Genomic DNA, 16,990 nt, shown 5'->3' on the forward strand with positions numbered 1-16,990 from the left:
GCAAGGCCGCTCTTTGTACGTCGCTGTAGGTGATTAGACCAACACAACGTAGCATGAGCCGATGAGATGCAGATCGGGTCGGTCTTTTCCAGATCCAACTTTATCTCCGTCAAAATCATGCATTTCCCATTGGATGAGACCAAACAAAAGGATGTCAATTGAGCGGGGTGTCCAAGTTAGGCGAACATGGTGACCCTGACTGATCGAGCTATCAGTGCACACTCACTGGTTCTGCGGTAGATCCTATAACGAATGCGGCAGGAATACCTTTTGGAGTGATTCTCGCCTTTCACAAACAGAACGCCCTGATTAGGGACAAATAATGCAAGGTCAGCAGTAAAAGTTGAAGAAGGTGGAATACATATAGAACATACAGTGTCACTGTTCAAGCTTTGATTTCTTCGTTGTTGTCGCTGTAATATTCTATCCAACGTGCTCTGGGCAGCAGTAACTTTTCAGTAGTCACTCCACATATTTGAAGCGGTATACTATGGTCCGATTCAGACAGTGCTTTGTCCCGTTACGACACCCCACCCAGCATACAGTAAATGACATGGCCCGCTAGACATTACCTGCACAAATAAGCTGTCTGCATGATTGCCACGGGCAGCCCTTACATGATAATGTCTCGGATTGTTTTTGCAACACGGTCAATAATATTTTACATACATGTCTCCTCATTCACCCATCCTTTGATGGAAAATATTGCAAGAAAAAAAAAACTATGTTATCTATACATGAAATGTGACTATGCCAAATTGATGAGAAAGAGAAAAAAAAATTACAGAAAAGGGGAAAAAGGTCATGAAAACAAAAATACAAGAAACGGCTACGGGAAGTTACGGAGAAGAAGGGCGATTGATTTCGACCATTTCGGTGTCGTTGTCGCTAAAGGTCTGAGAGGTGGAAGGCGGCAAATCCGAAGCGGAGGAAGCAAGGCTTCGATGATCTGAAGAATCATAGCTCAATTTGCCAACCGGTTGCGGAGCGAGCAAGGTGGTATCACTGGCCCCCAACGTACTGTAAGCGTCCGAGGAGCGATGCTGGGATGATCGTGTCGATAAACGCTGCTTCATCGCTCGCATCATTTTCCATCCTAGGTTGTTGGGTTGCCGTTGATAGCTGTCGGCCGTGGGAGCTGTTTCATACCGTTTCAATCTGAACCCATCCAACGGCATCCAGTCTTCTCCAAGCACTTTGCCCTTGCATGTGGTTTCTAAACTCGTCGTGGAATTACGCACATGGTAATACAGTTTGGAAGGAGACATCTTTTTGGGCTGTCGATAAACCGATTTACGAAACGCGTCAAAGGCTGAAGCATCGTCGGATGAATAGGCGAATCCAGTAAACGAGGTGCGCTGACCGGACTTCATATACATGATTTCACTGGTGCCGGAGACATTGGTCAACGTGCGATTGAGACGATAGTGCGAGAATGTGGCGGGCGGTTCTGTCAGCGGATAAGCGTTTTCGGCGACAAATAATTCATCCACCCGTTCAGCAAGGGCCGATTGTTCACTATGCGTGCGTGTCATGGTAATGGGCATTTCTTCCTCCAGCGGGGCCTTGGTGCCTCGTTTCAGTCTTGACAGCGTCGAGTCATTGTTGCACAGCACCATTTCGCGAACAATGTCATTGTCAAACGGCATATACATATGAAGGTAATACTTGGTCACAAACCGAGGTAGCATGCAGATCACAAAAGTCAACACGAGACACAACCAAAAGGAGCCATCGCGGAACAGAATGTCTTCACCATAAAACGTGAACGTAACAATTTGAGCATAAACCCCGGTCCAGATGAAAAAGGTTGCAGACGACAGAACAATCACCGCCACCATGATCCACGTCCAACTGAAAATGGTAAATCCAACAAGCGCATTGGCCACCACCACAGCAATACCAGCAATAAAAGTGCCAAGCTCATAGACACCTTCATTATCGTATCCATGGCTGCTCATTTTGCCTCCAATGAAGACCAGATAAGGAATGCCGAAACACACCGCAGACTGGTAAATGGCGTCCAGGACCGTGAGGTAAAATCGCGAGCTTTTGAATTTATCGTTTCGGATGCCCATCAAATACAGCTGCGGATATTTGAAAGAGTATTGGGCTTTCAAATCTTGGTCAAGCACGCCTATTGTTCAAGCCATTCGGTGAGCTCACAAGAACCAATAACAATTCCTCCTTCCGCCCTCCCAAATTGCATTACCAGCAAAGATACAAGGTAATGATGTAAAAACAAGGTTATATAGCGTAATGTACGAATAATCAAACATCATGGTGCCTGAAAATCTATCGCATAAAATTTCATCAGCCCCTGGATCCACAAGAAGAAAAAAGTGCAAGGACATCTTGTCAGTTATATCTCTTACCCGCAAAAGATCTGATACCAGAACAGGACCAAGGTCCACATGATATTTTTGTAAAAAAAGGTGAGAATCATTTCGGATGTTCGCAAGTAGGACCATCGACCATGGACGAGCAATAGTTTACTCAGATAACGGAATTGAGCAATCGCGTAATCGGAAGCCATCACAGCTTGTCTCCCTTCTTCACCGGAAATACCGACACCCACGTTTGCCTCCTGAATCATGGACACATCGTTCGCACCGTCACCAATAGCCAGGGTCATCACCTTCAATCCTTTCTTGACCATGTTCACCACTTTGGCTTTCTGCATCGGACTCACACGACAACAAATGACCGCCATGCATTGGGTGCCGAGGGTTAATAATTCTTCCTTGCAAGGATTTTCCAAACCGTATTTCAGCGATTCTCCGTCAATGACCAAGGCACATTTCTGGAAACTCGCCTTCTCATTCACCTCACGCTGTGAACGGCGTAGCTGTTCCAACGTATCCATTTCGTCTCGTGCATTGATACTGATGAGTAACATGTCCTTGGTTAACAGGTTGCACGCAAAGCCAATGTTGATAGCGGTTTCGATCTTGTCGCCTGTCAAGACCCAAATCTTGATTCCAGCTTTGGCCAGTACGGCAATAGTGTCAGGAACACCTTCCTGCAACTTGTCTTCGATGGCCGTACCACCAATCAGTGTCAATGACTGTTCGATTTCCTCACACACGGCTTCTATCTGTTCGTCACGGTTGCTGATGCTGTTGGAAGCCGTTTTATATCGTGCGGCCCATTGCTGATATTCATCTTCCTCCAAAATACGACTAGCGATACATAAAGTACGAAGACCTAACCAATCCATCATCAGCTCACCCCATACAAGTAAAAATCCAACAATTTTTGTTCATTTCTTTCCGCCTCTTTACCTTCGTTGGCAAACACAGCTAAATCCTTGAGTGTGTCTTCTCGCACCTGCTTTTGTCGGCGACTGGCTTCATCGTCGGAGTGGAGTTCGGACAATCGTTCGTAAATGACAGAGTCGGCTCCTTTACATAGTAATACAATGCGTCCGTCTTGCGGTGATCGCATAATCACGCTCATACGTTTTCTGGTGGAATTAAATTCCAAGACGTGAAGGAGGGTCATATCCCGTCGTTCGCCCATTGCATCAATGATCACGTTGTCCTGTTCTCTCGCAACAAATGTGAATCCTACGTCGCGTGCGGTGGCAACCAATGCCGATTCATCCGGTGATTGCGCCTTGTAGATGATTTCGTTTGGCTTTGAAGGGTCAGGTATCTCGGGAATCACGGTATGACATAATGCCAAAGCAGAAAAAAAGTGGACAAGGCTTTGGGATTGGGTATCATTCTTAGCCAAGTCTTCAAATAATTTCGGATCGACAAACGAGGAATTGGGATTCACGTATTTATGCTCAAAGAGGTCCATCTGTTTTTGCAACATCTCTTCCCGCGCCTTTTCGAGATCCATGGTTTTAAAAAAGTCGGCCGCCTCAGCCGAGGGATTATCGCGTAATTTGGCCCCAATCGAAGCTTCCGTTTCGCCCAAGCCGTAAGTGACGCCATTGATCGTGCATCGACGAAATTCCATAATATTTTGTGTCAAGGTGCCCGTCTTGTCAGAAAAAATGTACTCGATTTGACCCAAATCATCCGAGATATTCCATGTTTTGGGAATACAAGCCTGATCCAGTTTTTCATTATACATATCGAGATCAGTGTGAATAAAATACGCCTAGGCAAAGAAGAAGAATTTGATTAGTTTCTCCTTTATATACCAACCTATCTGGACTTGTTCAACTTACAGATGCTGTTTTAACAATTTGTACAGATATATACAGAGAAATGGGGATAATATTTTGATAAATGACCAAGGTCGTCCTACACATAGATACATTGGTTAAGATGGATCCAATCCATTGGAAGATTTGACTTGCGCCACTTACCAAAACATGAGAAAGCCTTCCATGGTGGCACTTTCAGCATCCGGCTGTTCAAAATAATTCGCAGAAGAATGTCCATTGTATACAATACTGGCTGCGATCGAACATATCAAACACAGAACAAACAACAGGACAAAGTTTGCAATCACCTGTGCGTATCCCCAAAAAAAATAGTTGAGTCTGATAGTCATGGGTCTGCGTGATGCTGCGGCGACAACAACTTACGTGAGGATTGGTCGCTTTTTCCATTTTGCTTCGTTTGCTGGGCGTTTTTCCAGAGTTCAACATGATCTTGGTCTCGTTGCCGGTAAATAGAACCAAGCCGATGATCCAACCTGTATTTCTCACCATACACCCGCGTAAAAGTACACTGCTACCTGTGATGGCTTCGGTTTTCTCGTGAGATACGACATTGTCGTCTTCCTCTGCATCGGCGGCGTCGGTAGCTAAAGTATTGGATGATCCATTTTTAAGCTCGTCTTCTTGTTCCATGAAATCTCGCGGCTCGACTTTCCACTTTAGGACGCCATTGTACGAATAAAGATTGGCATGCGGTGGTTCACTTTCGATATAAAATTTGCATCGTTCGCAATCTTCTGGTTTGCTGATATCATTGGTAGCCTGCAAGGATCGTTTGATTTTCAAATTGGTTTCACCGTCGAGATTCTGTGTTTCAACATAGCATAAACCATCGGGTTCGGAGGAGGCCAACACGACCATATCCGCCGGCACTGCATCATTGTTCCTTAGGTACACAAAGTCGCCTACATTGATATCCTGCCATCGTGTGCTTTGCCACTTTTCATCCACGGTTTGTAACAAGGTCGATTGACGTTGCAATGGAGGAGTGGATGACGGGTTCGATTGTCGGAGTACGGAATGTGGAACCTTGCCAGGGCGATAAGGGATTTTCCGCTTTTTAAAAACGCGTGCCAGCGACGAGGTTGAACGCAGTGTATTTTTGAACGAACTGGCAATGGTAGATGGTGAAGAAGGGAATGGCCTGCCGTCGGGTGATGACTGCGCCGAAGTCAAAGGGCGATGGGTGTTGGTGCTGAGATGAGGGAAAGTCCGATCGTCAGGAACAGGATCGGTGAATGTGAAGCTGGCTTTGATCAAGGATTTGAAAGAATTCAGCCATCGACGCCAGACCGGTACTTTGTGCACAGGAATATTGACGTTTTTCCAATCTCTCAACGTATAGGTGGTTGCTTTGTTCACACTCTGATCTGTTTTGTGTCGTTTGTTATCCTCAAAGGCATCTTTGACTCCCGTGATAATAAGAATCGCCGCCAGCGGAAGCACGACAAGGACAGGCGAAGCAGAGGTACTGAAAAGGGGGAACATTTGGAGAATGACGAGAAATAAAAAATACAGATTGGCAATGCCTCGAAACTGTTCGAACAGATTCCTTGGTAAAAAGGTGTACCAGGTATATTTGGCTGTTCTGATTTTGTTGCTAATGAATGTGCGAGATGGTTGGCCATAATCATCGAGTTCGTCCGGCGGGATCTCCATATTGACGTAGATCGTCCGACGCTCGGTGGATGCTAAGGGAAATGGCGATTTTTTCTTGGAAGGTGCATTGCGTCGGCGTGCTCGTTGAACGACCTGGTTCCAATGTGTATTCCCCATATGCAGAACTGAATAAAATAAAAAGATAATAAGAAACAATCAAGGAATGGAAAGGGCCGTTTTTTTTTTCGAGCTAAAAGAGGCAACAGAAAAAAGAACAAGAGCAAGAAGGATAGCAAATCAACGATTGGTAATCAGCGTGGAATATTATTATCATGTAAAAAATAGAAAGAAAGAGGGATATTGTGGCCCGAACAGCATAAGATGGGAAAAACTCCTTCACAAGGCCGGATCGGCAATTGGGTCGAGTCATGTTTGTTTCTTTATATAGGTTTTTATTTCAAAATATCACGCTTTATATGGGTTGGATATGGCAAATGCATGCCAATCCTTTTTTTTTTTTTTTTTTTTTTTTTTTTTTACATGTATCTTCTGTCGGGGTGTACCATCATTTCTTTCAAGCCAAATTTATCTCAATGGCAATAAGGTCGGAACGACATCTTTGTCCTACCTTATCCCACGTGTTTGCTATTCTCTTGGCGAGCGTTGTGGAAAGCCACATATCAATCACCGGCCTTATGTGTTCCGTCTCGCTTGCCGGACTCCCTCTGGCTGGGCCTTTTTAGCTCGCGTCCTTTTCTTTTTCTTTTTTTAGTGTGTAACCGTCATTGAAGCTATACAATCCACTAGCTTACTCAATGAATAAGATAGTCAGTTGCCCTATTTTTTCTAGCTTGATGAACTGCCGAAATGAAAATGTAACCATGGCAAACAGTCCCCAGCAGGCGGACTTGAGAAGGAAGACGCTCCATTGGGCGTCGTGTTGATACAAAGCTTGGAGGTTCAGGAAAGAGTCAATCAAACGGCAGCTGGAGATATGCTTTACCCGGGGTTCTCAGCTTTGCCCAGGCCTCCCCCATCGCTTTTTGAAAATTGAAAGGTGCCCGACAACAGTGCGACCTTTTTTTTTGATGGATAATTTCATGACGACAGTGTATGGACGCGCATGATTAAGACCTTTTTTAATAGGAAAAAAAAACCAGTAAAAATGGTTTATCATCCATTCGATTGGTTCAGAGTATGTCATATAAGAACAATAGCTGACAGGAAAATAAAAGAGTTCTTTGCAAATGCAATTGTTCTTGTGTACATCACATGCGTCTGTCCGTTTATTTTCTGCCATTTTTCTTTTTCTTTTTCTTTTTCTTTTTTTTTTTTTTTTTTTTTTTTTTTTTTTTTTTGGCTGGGCATTTCCGCTGGGCGTTTTTTTGCTGGGCATATTTTTATTTCGTGGCACCATTCAACGGTAATCAGGACAATAAATGTAACCAATGGTCCAAAGATTCAGGTCATCGTCGTGTGCCAAGCCATTTGAAAAGCAACAAAAAGGAATACATAATAATAGGAATTTCTACTATCCAAGCGAATAATGCAGGACAAAACTTTAAGTGGAAATTGTAAGACAATAAACTCTTATCTTGTCGTTTATTTTTAAATTCTCAATCATCACTGATTTAGATGCTTCCAAACCGACAGACTTTATGCGAGTGTGCCAACAGTGAAAATAAAGGAGGAGGAGGAGGAGAATAAAGAAGAGGCCAAAGCTAGAAAGTAAAACAAAGAAAGACCTCCTGCAGACACATTTCACATGCTAAAATGCTGAAATGTTTTCACCATCAAGCCTTCCATTGTGAGTTTATCAATGTCATCCATCCCATCAATGCCATCAATGCCCTTTTTCTTTTTCCCTGAATGAAAAATATGCGCATCCAACGCCAAAAAAAAAACTGTACTACTTACCTTTTGAGATAACCAGTGCACACAGTCACAACGAGCTCCAAGTTACCGTAGCGTGGTGGACAGCAAGTGGTCAACATAGAGAAGACGCGTTCGTTGACATTCCATAAACAAGAATCAGATCCAATATAAAATCCTCATTGTGCCAGAGATTTGCTTCATCGATGCTTATAATAAGCGTCTCAGAAGTACCTGAAGTGATCATCATATTCTTTTTTTTGTTTTTCTCAGTTTGCCAAACGCACCCCGCTTCCATGAATAAAGTAGTCAATGGGTGCCGTTTTCATCATCGCTTTACCTTTCTTCGAAAAAGAACACCACAATTAAACACTATACGCGAATACATACATGTTACCTTGTGGCTATTTTCGAGGCAAAAAAGGCAGCTCAACCTAAGATCAATTGGTGATGAATAATTCATACAGACCCAACAAAATTTGCCATTGCAACCTTTTTTTTATTCCATAACACCGGAGTATGAAACTTTTGATATCTGTTTTGCTCAGCCGCTCAAAAAGCAACTAATTGAACTGACTGGCACACACCCTTAATTCTTCTTCTCACGTGTAAACTTGATGCTGAAAAGTGTGTTTCTGCGCAAACTTCTATAGATCAAGCTTGATGTCATATTTATTTAGCACTTTGCTGCAGAATCACCAAAATTCGGAAAAGAAAAAAGGTGCAAGTCGCAATCTTTACAGTCAAATGGTTTTTTGACGATCACATCACATTGTATCTTCGCTTTTATTAAGGGGCTCTACACCTAGAATTTTCTTGATGTAAATTGTTACAATTTTTTTATTTGAGCTGGCAGATCTACCAGGTGGCCATGTTTGTATGTGCGAATATCGCTTCGTTCTGTACCAGATTCTTGAAAATAATGGGCATAAGATGCAGGAAAAAGTGCCTGGCGATTAACTATCTTTACTGGAACCACGGTAATAGTTAGCTTCAGTATTTCAAAGAGTTTAGAGACATACAGTTTCAGATGAACTGTGGATTAACAGCGCGTTGCCAACGTTTTAAATTTTGCGATTTTCAACGAACCAAAAAAAGTATCTCACATAATGAGTGTTTGCTGCAAAAGACTATAGAAAGCTTGAACCGCAATACCGCATACTGTTAAATAATGCAGTATATGAAGCAAATTTTGAGGGGAGGGGAGAAAGTGGGCAAAGAGAATTGATAAACCACAAGTCGAGACTGTAGCCGATGGTAATATACGAGCTTGGGGGCTAAGGTGGCAAACATCCGACGGGCTCTTTTTCCCACATCAGTGCAGAATGAAATATTCATCATATTTTTCTTGGCTTCTTGTAATTGTCCGTAATATGGCACCACGTAAAACGGGGTTCGGAAGCATAGATCGTGCTCTGTGCATGATTTGCGACAGCCAGGATTCAATTCCTCCAAATTGACAGTCACAATCTAGTTCGAAAAACCCCCCAGAGGGAACGCAAAAAACAACACATATTTTTTCGCTCTCTTCTGTTCGCTTTCAAACTACAGAAAAAAACTAACACAATGGACAAACGTCAATTGAACGCTTCGACCGAACCCTCCTTCTTGCAATCCGTCAAAGCCGAATTGTTCGCTCCCGAAAAACGTCAAGGCACCATCAACATTGCACTGTCTTTGACCGTCTTCACTGGCGCCATTGTCTTCCTCCGCAACTTTGGTGACTTACTGGCCGTTTAAATTCAACCCTCCATTCTCGGGATCTTTTCTCGCTTTCTCTTTCTCTCAAAAACGAGTTACACTTGAATCATTCAACATTCGATAGAAAAACTTATATTTTTTTTGCCTATTGTATTTTTTTCCTTTTAAAGAAATAATCGGTGATGATGCTCATCCACCCGTCCACTGTGATTGACCTGTAATATCTCGTTCATTCGGCTCTCATCGTATTCTACCTTTAGTCCCAATGACTGCAATCCTTGCACATAAGCATTCAATGTGTCGCCGGTAACAATGAGTTTGCCCAATAACGATTCCTGAAGACTGAGTAATGTGTAACATGGAATATTGCGAACTTCACACTATATGCATCGTCCATTTCAGTAAAAAAACAAAAAACCAACCAGCTTTGTTCTTTTTCATTTTCAGCGACTTACATAGGTCATCAGGGCCGCAGACATATCTTGCAAAATATTGGGTGGCTCATATTGTTGAATATCGGGAATCTGCATTCATCGACAAGACTGAGCATCCCAACTCGTTCTCTCAGCATATATCATACCAGACAATATTTACCTTGGATGTGTTGGTGGTTTGCAATAGACGCAAACAAGGAGGATACATATCTTCGTTCCATGTACTGGATGTGTACATTGTGCTGGTAAAAGAATCCAAAACGATCACTCTATAAAAATTCGACAGTTTAGATCTCATGGTTCCATGACCTTTTGCTCGTTGTGTTGAATTTTTTCCTCTTACTTTTGGATATCGGAAAAGGGAGCTAATACGCTACGAGCAGCTTCGGTGATGTCTTCACGAGGTAATGCTTTATCGATGGGAATAAACAGCAATGTATCTCTACAGTAAATGGGCCATTTTTCTTCCTTGTCCTCCTGTATCTAGTCTCAATATTAGATTTCTGATGCTTCGAAACAACCACTCCACATTACCTGGTAACTTAAATGGCCTACTGCCTGAATATCAGGCCCAAGAGAGCGAGTAAATACACTGCCAGGGCCGCTGAGGCCGAGAATAAGCGTCGGTGCGCTTTGCCCGCTGCTAAGATGCACGGAAAGCTTCACTCCGACTTGGGATGCTTGCGTGTACTCGTCATCGCTTTCGTCATCGTCAAAAGTGTATCGAACGGGTGCCGAAGGAAAGGCATCGAGAGGATCCTAAAATCAAGGGTTGAATTCTTTGAACAAGATAGGTTAAAGCCATGACGAAAGCGTACCATAGTGAGAGTAGATCAGACAAGTGGCAAAAAAATCGTGAGCGCCCCCCAAGTGGGCACGCGTTTGGTGAGTGTGATATGTGGAATTCTATCCCTTTTTAATCTCCGCGACAGGATTAGCCGTAGCAGAGTTAGAAAACGAAAAAGTTATGCAACACTTCATGTCGGCATTGTCACCCTTTCAGCACAGTAAGAACCGCTTTGATCGACAAACGACCACAAGTGCGTTCATCACGCCTTATGAATTCTCCTCTACCTTTGACGATCCCCAGTTCGTTTATCGTTACAACCGCCATGTCATTGAAGTCGAGTCATGCACGGAACCTTCCTCATTCTATCATCATTGCATATCGGCCAATATATTGTCTCGCTACGCCAAAACAAAGGTAAGAAGGTCTCTTTTGCATGTATATTTTTTGGGTCCCTATGAAAAAATAACATGTTAAAGTAGGTCAGCGTATCCCACGTTTTGGACAGCAGCTACTCCGAACAGCCTATGCTTCTGATCGTGGCCGCGGACAGACAACATATTTATCACCTGTTTTGGTTCTATGTTGACACGAAACGAATCCGAAAAGTGGACTTGGACAATGTGCTTGACGACGATATTACAGCGATTGCCATGACAAAATCTCCTTTCACTTTGGTAAGCCAAACACAGTTGATCACCACGGTACGGTGCTCTGACGATCTCGTTCATATCAGATCGAAAAGTCGGTAAAGGAAATTGAAGCAAAGCAAAACTTACGGCACTTGGTGACCATTGGTCGACGAGATGGATCCATGACCTTTGTACTCTTGGCATGTGAAAACAACAAGGTCCTTGGCGTAAGACAAAATACCAGTAGTCAACATGGTATAACCGTAGTCCAGTTCCTGATCTCTTATTGACTAGCGCTTGGCAGAGACCCACTCACGCATCAAAGGCAATGCAGCCATTACGTCAATTGCTATTTTATCTCAATGTGGCAGAGACAAACGCAGAGGGCACAATGATCCACGCATTATTCTCGGCACGGAGAATGGGATTGTACACAGTTATCGCTTGCGCGCTACCTTGAAGAAAGAAATTCTGATATTGCCTAGCATTGATTTCAGTGCCTTTGTTCGATACCCCAATGGTAGGCTATCCCGTTGAACTTTTTGTCCCTTTCTATATCTCATTGTCAAAGCTCCCATTGTATGTCTTTCGTGCGCACGAAGCATCCAAGGAACATCATATTTCGTTGCTGTAGGTCAACCTTCTCTTCAGGAAAAAGGATTTTTGCAAAGGTAATCTTTTATTTTCATACCATTTCGATCAGAAAATTTGGCTCAACTTGTTCTTGTCACAGTGAATGTAATATTCGACTGCTGGAAATTGGTGGAAATGGACTTATTCGGCTCGTTGACCAAGTCAAACCGCAATCCCCGGCCGGCGCTCAGGCCACCGTGACCTCCCTGAGGATCCTTGAAAGTCTGTAGTAAAAGAAAACTAAACAAGGAATGCACATGTCGCGGTAAACCGTACTAACACATGAACTTAGCTTGGAAAGATTATTACTATCTCTCAGTCATCTTTCAGTGGCAGAAGCATGCGATGTTTGACACCTTTGAAACTTCTTACGAAGGCGGACTGTGGACTTTTACGAAAAACGCTAGCATGCTCCAACAAGTGAAAAGAATACCCAAAACGACACGACTTTTTCAAGTAAAGTATCAATGTTCACAGTACTATTGCGATTTGGTATTGATCGGTTGGCTCACAGGATCTGTGGCCAATGAGAAACGCTCCAGAATTACTGGGACTGACTATCCGAAGACTGCTACGGTTTTCAACAGAGCACGCTACTAACGTGGTCAGTATATATTGATATATCTTTTTTCGTAAGAATAGTTTTATTCATGTCGAGCAATCGCAGGACTGTGAATATGGCGATGACAATGACGAAGTGGACGAGGATACTGAAAAGGAGGAGGCAGACGAAAATAACTTTTATACCAACCTTGATGAGGATACCGCAATGGATCTTGACGACTATCTCGACAATGAACTAGTCACAGACCAAAGTGTGCGACAAATGGAAGGAATCAATGATGAAAACGAACAGAGCTTCGACGACATAGAAGAATCCTCTGACAGCTGGACAGATGATAGCGAAACAGAAACCTGGGATCCTCGGCTATCCACCATCATCGGTATCCCTTTTGAAGAGGTACTAACAAGGTTACGACAAACGCCTGAATCCACAGACAGTACGCTCGAACATCCTTCGTATTGGGACCTGACGCTTAATTATTATTTCAAGCATGGCAAGTACTCATTATTTAAAGACATTCTGTTATAACCGTTTCTGATTGTGAGAAATAGCAAGGGAAGAAGCTGCCAACATACAAAGCATACTGCAAGCCCAGCTTACAGAGGAAGAGGAATACATCATCTGCCACCATTGTGTTTCTACAAGACATGAGGCAGGGAGGCTTTTTGGGATATTGTTCTGCATCCACAAGAAAAAATACCAAGAAGTGGACTATTATTACACTTGCTTCAAGAAAGACGTGCAGCGGAGGTTGATGCGAGCAGATCCAAGTGTCGTGCGAGCATGCGGTGTATTAGCTTATCTAGCCGAACAGTGGACCGAAAATAATGTAAACTAGTCTCCCCTTATTGTATAAAATAATGCTGGACATTTGCTTAAAAAAAAAGGTTCACCATTTCCTCAGATAATATGCATGCCACATAGGGTCCAATGCAAGTGTTGCATTGACAGCATGATGTTTAATGATTTGATCTTTTACAGGAAAAGTCCAGAAGAATTATGATAAGAAAACACTCCACGTGGCAAAATCAAAGCTTTTACTGTTTTCATCAACAATGGCAGGCTTGTTTTTAAGATCTGTCGTGAGGAAGGACTTTTGAACTTTTTAATCTTGCTGCTAGTATTGCTAACCAGCATAAAACATACTGATATTAGAGTCCCTGAAATGGTGTGAAAATCATCCCATTTTTTCCTGTGCATCTTTTATTCTTGGAAAAGATGGATCCTCATTTGCAGGGAGGAGTTTGAAACTCCTATTTGATGATGGTTCATTCTCTCAACACTTGCTGCTATTCTCTCTTGGTCTCATGGCGGACACTAGTCGGAAACAGGACGAAGAGGAAATTCTCGCTCTTAAAAAGGAGCTGAGTGAAGCGATTGCTTCCAGAGAAAAAGAAGTCGACAAGGAACGTGGCGTGATGCGTGGCTTGGTGGAAAGGATCCAGGTCATCTCGAACGAGAAAGAAGAGCTAATGAAGAAGTTGGACGAGTACGAACATAAACTGAAGCAAGCATCGGCTCCCACAGCAACCACCAATGCCAATGCTTCCGATGACGAAACCAAGAAACAAATGGCGTCGCTGAAAAATCAGATTGAAGAATTACTGTTGGAAAAGACTGAATCCAAAAATAATCTGCTGTTCTTTATGGAAAGAGTCGATGAAGCAGAGAAACAGATGGAAGCGATTCGTAAACAAAATGATACCGTGCAAGAGTCTTTAGCATCGCAATCGGAGCAAATGAACAATGTCAACCAACAACTACAAGCCAGCAAACAGCAAGCAGAAGAGGAACGAGCCAAATGCGAACAGGTGATTGCGGAAAAGTCGGCGTTGGAGCAAAAGGTTTCCAAGTTGAACAAACAATTGGAGGATCAGCATGTGTCGTCCGAGGCATGGTCTACCGAAAAGCAACAGTTGGAGCAAACCGTGGCCGACCTCAAGACTCAATTAGAAAACCAGCGTACCTCGTCAGATGCGTCGTCAAAAGAAAAAACCGAGCTCCAGCAGACAGTGGCCGAGCTGAAGAGCCAACTGGAGAGTCAGAAAACGTCAGCAGAAGGATGGGCGGCAGAAAAGAACGAGTTGGAAACGACGGTTGCGGATCTGAGGAAACAACTCGACGAGAAGCAAGCGTTATCGGATACCTGGACCACGGAAAAGCAAGAATTGGAGCAAACCGTATCCGAACTCAAAACTCATCAACAAACCTCGTCAGATCAGTGGGCTTCCGAAAAGACCACGTTGGAACAGACCATCACGGACCTCAAAAAGCAAATAGAGGATCAACCCACGCCGACCGAGGAGAAAAAGGAGTCGTTGGAGGAACGTTTGCAGCAGTTGGCGCAGGCCCAAGAAACATGGAACAAGGAAAACACCTCGTTGTGGGAGCTCACGAAAGAGCGGGACTCGTTGAAGAAGCAGTTGGAGCAGCTGAAGGCCAACGAAGTCAATTGGAACCAAGAGCGAAAAGCGCTGTCGGCCAAGATGGCCAAAATGGAGAAAGTTACCTCGCTGAAAGAGCGTACCTCGAAATTGGAAGAAAAGGTCAAGGAGAAGGAGAAGCAGCTTGAAACCCAAGAGCAAACTTTGAGCAAGTTGATGGCGAGAGTGGACGAAGAGAAACAGTTTATCGAAGAACGCCTTGCCGCTGTGTACAAAAACACCACCGAGCTTGAAAAGAGATGTGCCAAGATGACCTTGGCCAGTGAACAAGGCACGAATAAAATTGAAGCGATGACTTCCATGCAAGAAAAAATCGACACCTTGGAAAAGCAGCTGGAAGACAAAGTGCAACAAGTCCAACAATTGGAAAGGGAGCGTGAGGAACTTCAAAACGAGGGAGCTTCCGCCATGCAAGAGAAGATCAACGATTTGGAAAAGCAGCTGAAGGACAAGATGGAACAGATGCAACAGTTGGAGAAGGAGCGGGAGGAACTTAAGAAGGAAGCCGCTTCCGCCATGCAGGACAAGGTCAACGACTTGGAAAAGCAACTGGAGGACAAGGTAGAACAGATTCAACGGTTGGAGAAGGAGCGTGAGGAGCTCAAGAACGAGGCAGTTTCCGCTATGCAAGAGAAACTTGATGATTTGGAAAAGCAGCTGCAGGAGAAAGAGCAGCAAATCGAACAGTTGAAAAGGGAGCGTACGGACCTCCAGAATGAGGCAGATTCCGCCATGCAAGGAAAACTTGATGATTTGGAAAAGCAGCTGGAGGGCAAGGTGGAACAGATCCAACAATTGGAAACAGAGCGTACGCAACTCAAGGACGAAGCGGCTTCCAAAACCGCCGAATTAGAGAAACTGCGAGCGCAATATCACGAGCAAGAGTGCGAAAAGAATGAAGCCATGGATCAGTTAACGAAAGCCCAGGCCTCCGTCAAGCAGCTTCAGGGAAAGCTCAACGATGCCAATGTCTCTCTCAAGATTGTCAAGGAGACGTTGAACGAACGCGACGTAGAAATGGATGCATCACGAAAGAAGATGGAAGCTTTGACGGAAGCACAATCCGAGTTGGAGGACAAGTCCAAGAAACTAGTTGCCATCTTGAACAAGACCAAGAAACAGATCATGAAGTTGGAGAAAGAAAAGACCGAGGCGGCAGAAGAAACGGAACGCATCAAGGAATCCGAAACCAAGCTGAAGAACGATCTGTCTCGACTCAACGGACGATTCCAATCGGCGGAATCCGAGATCAAGATCCTGCAAAAAGAACGAAGAGAAGCACTGGATGAGAAGAATCGTCTCTTTGATGAAGTGCAGATGAAGCAAGCTGAATTCGAAAGTTCGCAAAGCATGGCCGAGAATCTGCAGCATCGTTTGAAAGAGAGTGAACGACAAGCGGAAGAAGCATTTGAGAAGATTGCCGCCTTGGAAGAATACGAAACCATGGCAAGAGAGGCGAAAAAACAAATCCAAGACCGAGAAAAACAGTGGAACGAAGAGAAACACATCCTGGAGCAAGAGACTCGTGAAAAGGAACGGGCACTCCATGATGCGAAATCACGCTATGAGAAGCTGCAAACTGAATTGGATGAATCGGCATCACGAACAAAAGAGCTGGAATTTAAAATGCGAGAGCTTCAAAAGGAAGTTTCTTCAAAGGAGAAACATCTGGATGTGCTTGAATCCGACAAAGAGGGGCTGCTGGAACGCATCGACGATCTGGAAAAGGATCTATCCAAGATTACCACGGAAATGGACGAAAAAGAGGCGGTCCAAGTAAGTTATGGAAGCATGCAAGTCTAAAGTATAGCAAACCTTATGATGATTTATTGTTACAGAAACAATTGATGGAAGCCAAACAGCAACTGGATGCGACGGCGAAATCAAGAGACAAAGAATTGGAGGATCTAAAGATTCGCGAAGGCCATCTCAAGTCATTAAATAAGGTACATGTCAGCTCTTTGTCGATATCTTGAATGTGCATAGAGACTGACGATTCTGTATACAGACATTGAAGGATGAGATTCGTAAATTATCCCGAGCTGCCAGTTCGATTGATACCCGACCAATGCCCACTGGAGCTTCAACGACACCTGCATCGGAACCGCCATCGACGCCCGGCACGGTGACTCCTCCAATTCCC

General features: G+C 43.8%; 6 protein-coding genes across 6 annotated transcripts; 4 read left to right on the forward strand and 2 right to left on the reverse strand.

The window, feature by feature from the left end:
* Window positions 1-633: 633 nt before the first annotated feature.
* Window positions 634-6,210, reverse strand: BYT42DRAFT_521510 (uncharacterized protein). The gene is made up of 7 exons (XM_051565280.1): window positions 4,547-6,210; window positions 4,325-4,470; window positions 4,184-4,259; window positions 3,285-4,113; window positions 2,376-3,207; window positions 2,213-2,295; window positions 634-2,137 (listed from the first exon to the last, which is right to left on the reverse strand). The coding sequence occupies exons 1-7, from the start codon at window positions 5,954-5,956 to the stop codon at window positions 840-842; spliced, it is 4,674 nt and encodes a 1,557-aa protein (XP_051419756.1). The 5' UTR covers window positions 5,957-6,210; the 3' UTR covers window positions 634-839.
* Window positions 6,211-7,362: 1,152 nt separating this feature from the next.
* On the forward strand, window positions 7,363-8,112 carry BYT42DRAFT_584740 (uncharacterized protein; the record flags this gene model as incomplete). The annotated part of the gene is made up of 1 exon (XM_051569911.1): window positions 7,363-8,112. Exon 1 carries the CDS (start codon window positions 7,858-7,860, stop codon window positions 8,107-8,109), a length of 252 nt encoding a protein of 83 aa, XP_051419757.1. The 5' UTR covers window positions 7,363-7,857.
* Window positions 8,113-9,176: 1,064 nt separating this feature from the next.
* On the forward strand, window positions 9,177-9,494 carry BYT42DRAFT_584741 (uncharacterized protein). The gene has a single exon (XM_051569912.1). The coding sequence runs from the start codon at window positions 9,218-9,220 to the stop codon at window positions 9,389-9,391; it is 174 nt and encodes a 57-aa protein (XP_051419758.1). The 5' UTR covers window positions 9,177-9,217; the 3' UTR covers window positions 9,392-9,494.
* Window positions 9,495-9,516: 22 nt separating this feature from the next.
* BYT42DRAFT_549190 (uncharacterized protein) lies at window positions 9,517-10,607 on the reverse strand (the record flags this gene model as incomplete). Its single annotated transcript, XM_051566056.1, has 6 exons — window positions 9,517-9,732; window positions 9,808-9,876; window positions 9,947-10,055; window positions 10,130-10,269; window positions 10,321-10,545; window positions 10,605-10,607. 6 exons carry the CDS (start codon window positions 10,605-10,607, stop codon window positions 9,517-9,519), a joined length of 762 nt encoding a protein of 253 aa, XP_051419759.1.
* Window positions 10,608-10,665: 58 nt separating this feature from the next.
* Window positions 10,666-12,225, forward strand: BYT42DRAFT_113352 (uncharacterized protein). Its single transcript, XM_051562109.1, has 6 exons — window positions 10,666-10,990; window positions 11,061-11,250; window positions 11,310-11,432; window positions 11,500-11,725; window positions 11,808-11,876; window positions 11,939-12,225. Exons 1-5 carry the CDS (start codon window positions 10,845-10,847, stop codon window positions 11,837-11,839), a joined length of 717 nt encoding a protein of 238 aa, XP_051419760.1. The 5' UTR covers window positions 10,666-10,844; the 3' UTR covers window positions 11,840-11,876; window positions 11,939-12,225.
* BYT42DRAFT_113361 (uncharacterized protein) lies at window positions 11,882-13,540 on the forward strand. Its single transcript, XM_051562110.1, has 4 exons — window positions 11,882-12,060; window positions 12,131-12,442; window positions 12,506-12,896; window positions 12,955-13,540. The coding sequence occupies exons 2-4, from the start codon at window positions 12,365-12,367 to the stop codon at window positions 13,239-13,241; spliced, it is 756 nt and encodes a 251-aa protein (XP_051419761.1). The 5' UTR covers window positions 11,882-12,060; window positions 12,131-12,364; the 3' UTR covers window positions 13,242-13,540.
* The last annotated feature ends 3,450 nt before the right edge of the window (window positions 13,541-16,990 follow it).

Source organism: Radiomyces spectabilis (assembly GCF_025331425.1).
Source record: "Radiomyces spectabilis strain NRRL 2753 chromosome Unknown BYT42scaffold_13, whole genome shotgun sequence".
Taxonomy (NCBI): Eukaryota; Fungi; Mucoromycota; class Mucoromycetes; order Mucorales; family Radiomycetaceae; genus Radiomyces; species Radiomyces spectabilis.

Coding starts and splice junctions, on each gene's coding strand:
- BYT42DRAFT_521510 (XM_051565280.1), bottom strand. CDS start 5,956: ATGGGGAATACACATTGGAACCAGGTCGTTCAACGAGCACGCCGACGC. Junction 4,471..4,546: donor AAAAAGCGACCAATCCTCAC/GTAAGTTGTTGT, acceptor GGATACGCACAG/GTGATTGCAAACTTTGTCCT. Junction 2,296..2,375: donor TGGTATCAGATCTTTTGCGG/GTAAGAGATATA, acceptor TTTATGCGATAG/ATTTTCAGGCACCATGATGT.
- BYT42DRAFT_113361 (XM_051562110.1), top strand. CDS start 12,365: ATGAGAAACGCTCCAGAATTACTGGGACTGACTATCCGAAGACTGCTA. Junction 12,443..12,505: donor CAGAGCACGCTACTAACGTG/GTCAGTATATAT, acceptor GAGCAATCGCAG/GACTGTGAATATGGCGATGA. Junction 12,897..12,954: donor TAATTATTATTTCAAGCATG/GCAAGTACTCAT, acceptor TGTGAGAAATAG/CAAGGGAAGAAGCTGCCAAC.
- BYT42DRAFT_584741 (XM_051569912.1), top strand. CDS start 9,218: ATGGACAAACGTCAATTGAACGCTTCGACCGAACCCTCCTTCTTGCAA.
- BYT42DRAFT_113352 (XM_051562109.1), top strand. CDS start 10,845: ATGAATTCTCCTCTACCTTTGACGATCCCCAGTTCGTTTATCGTTACA. Junction 11,433..11,499: donor AAAACAACAAGGTCCTTGGC/GTAAGACAAAAT, acceptor CTTATTGACTAG/CGCTTGGCAGAGACCCACTC. Junction 11,726..11,807: donor CTTTGTTCGATACCCCAATG/GTAGGCTATCCC, acceptor GTGCGCACGAAG/CATCCAAGGAACATCATATT.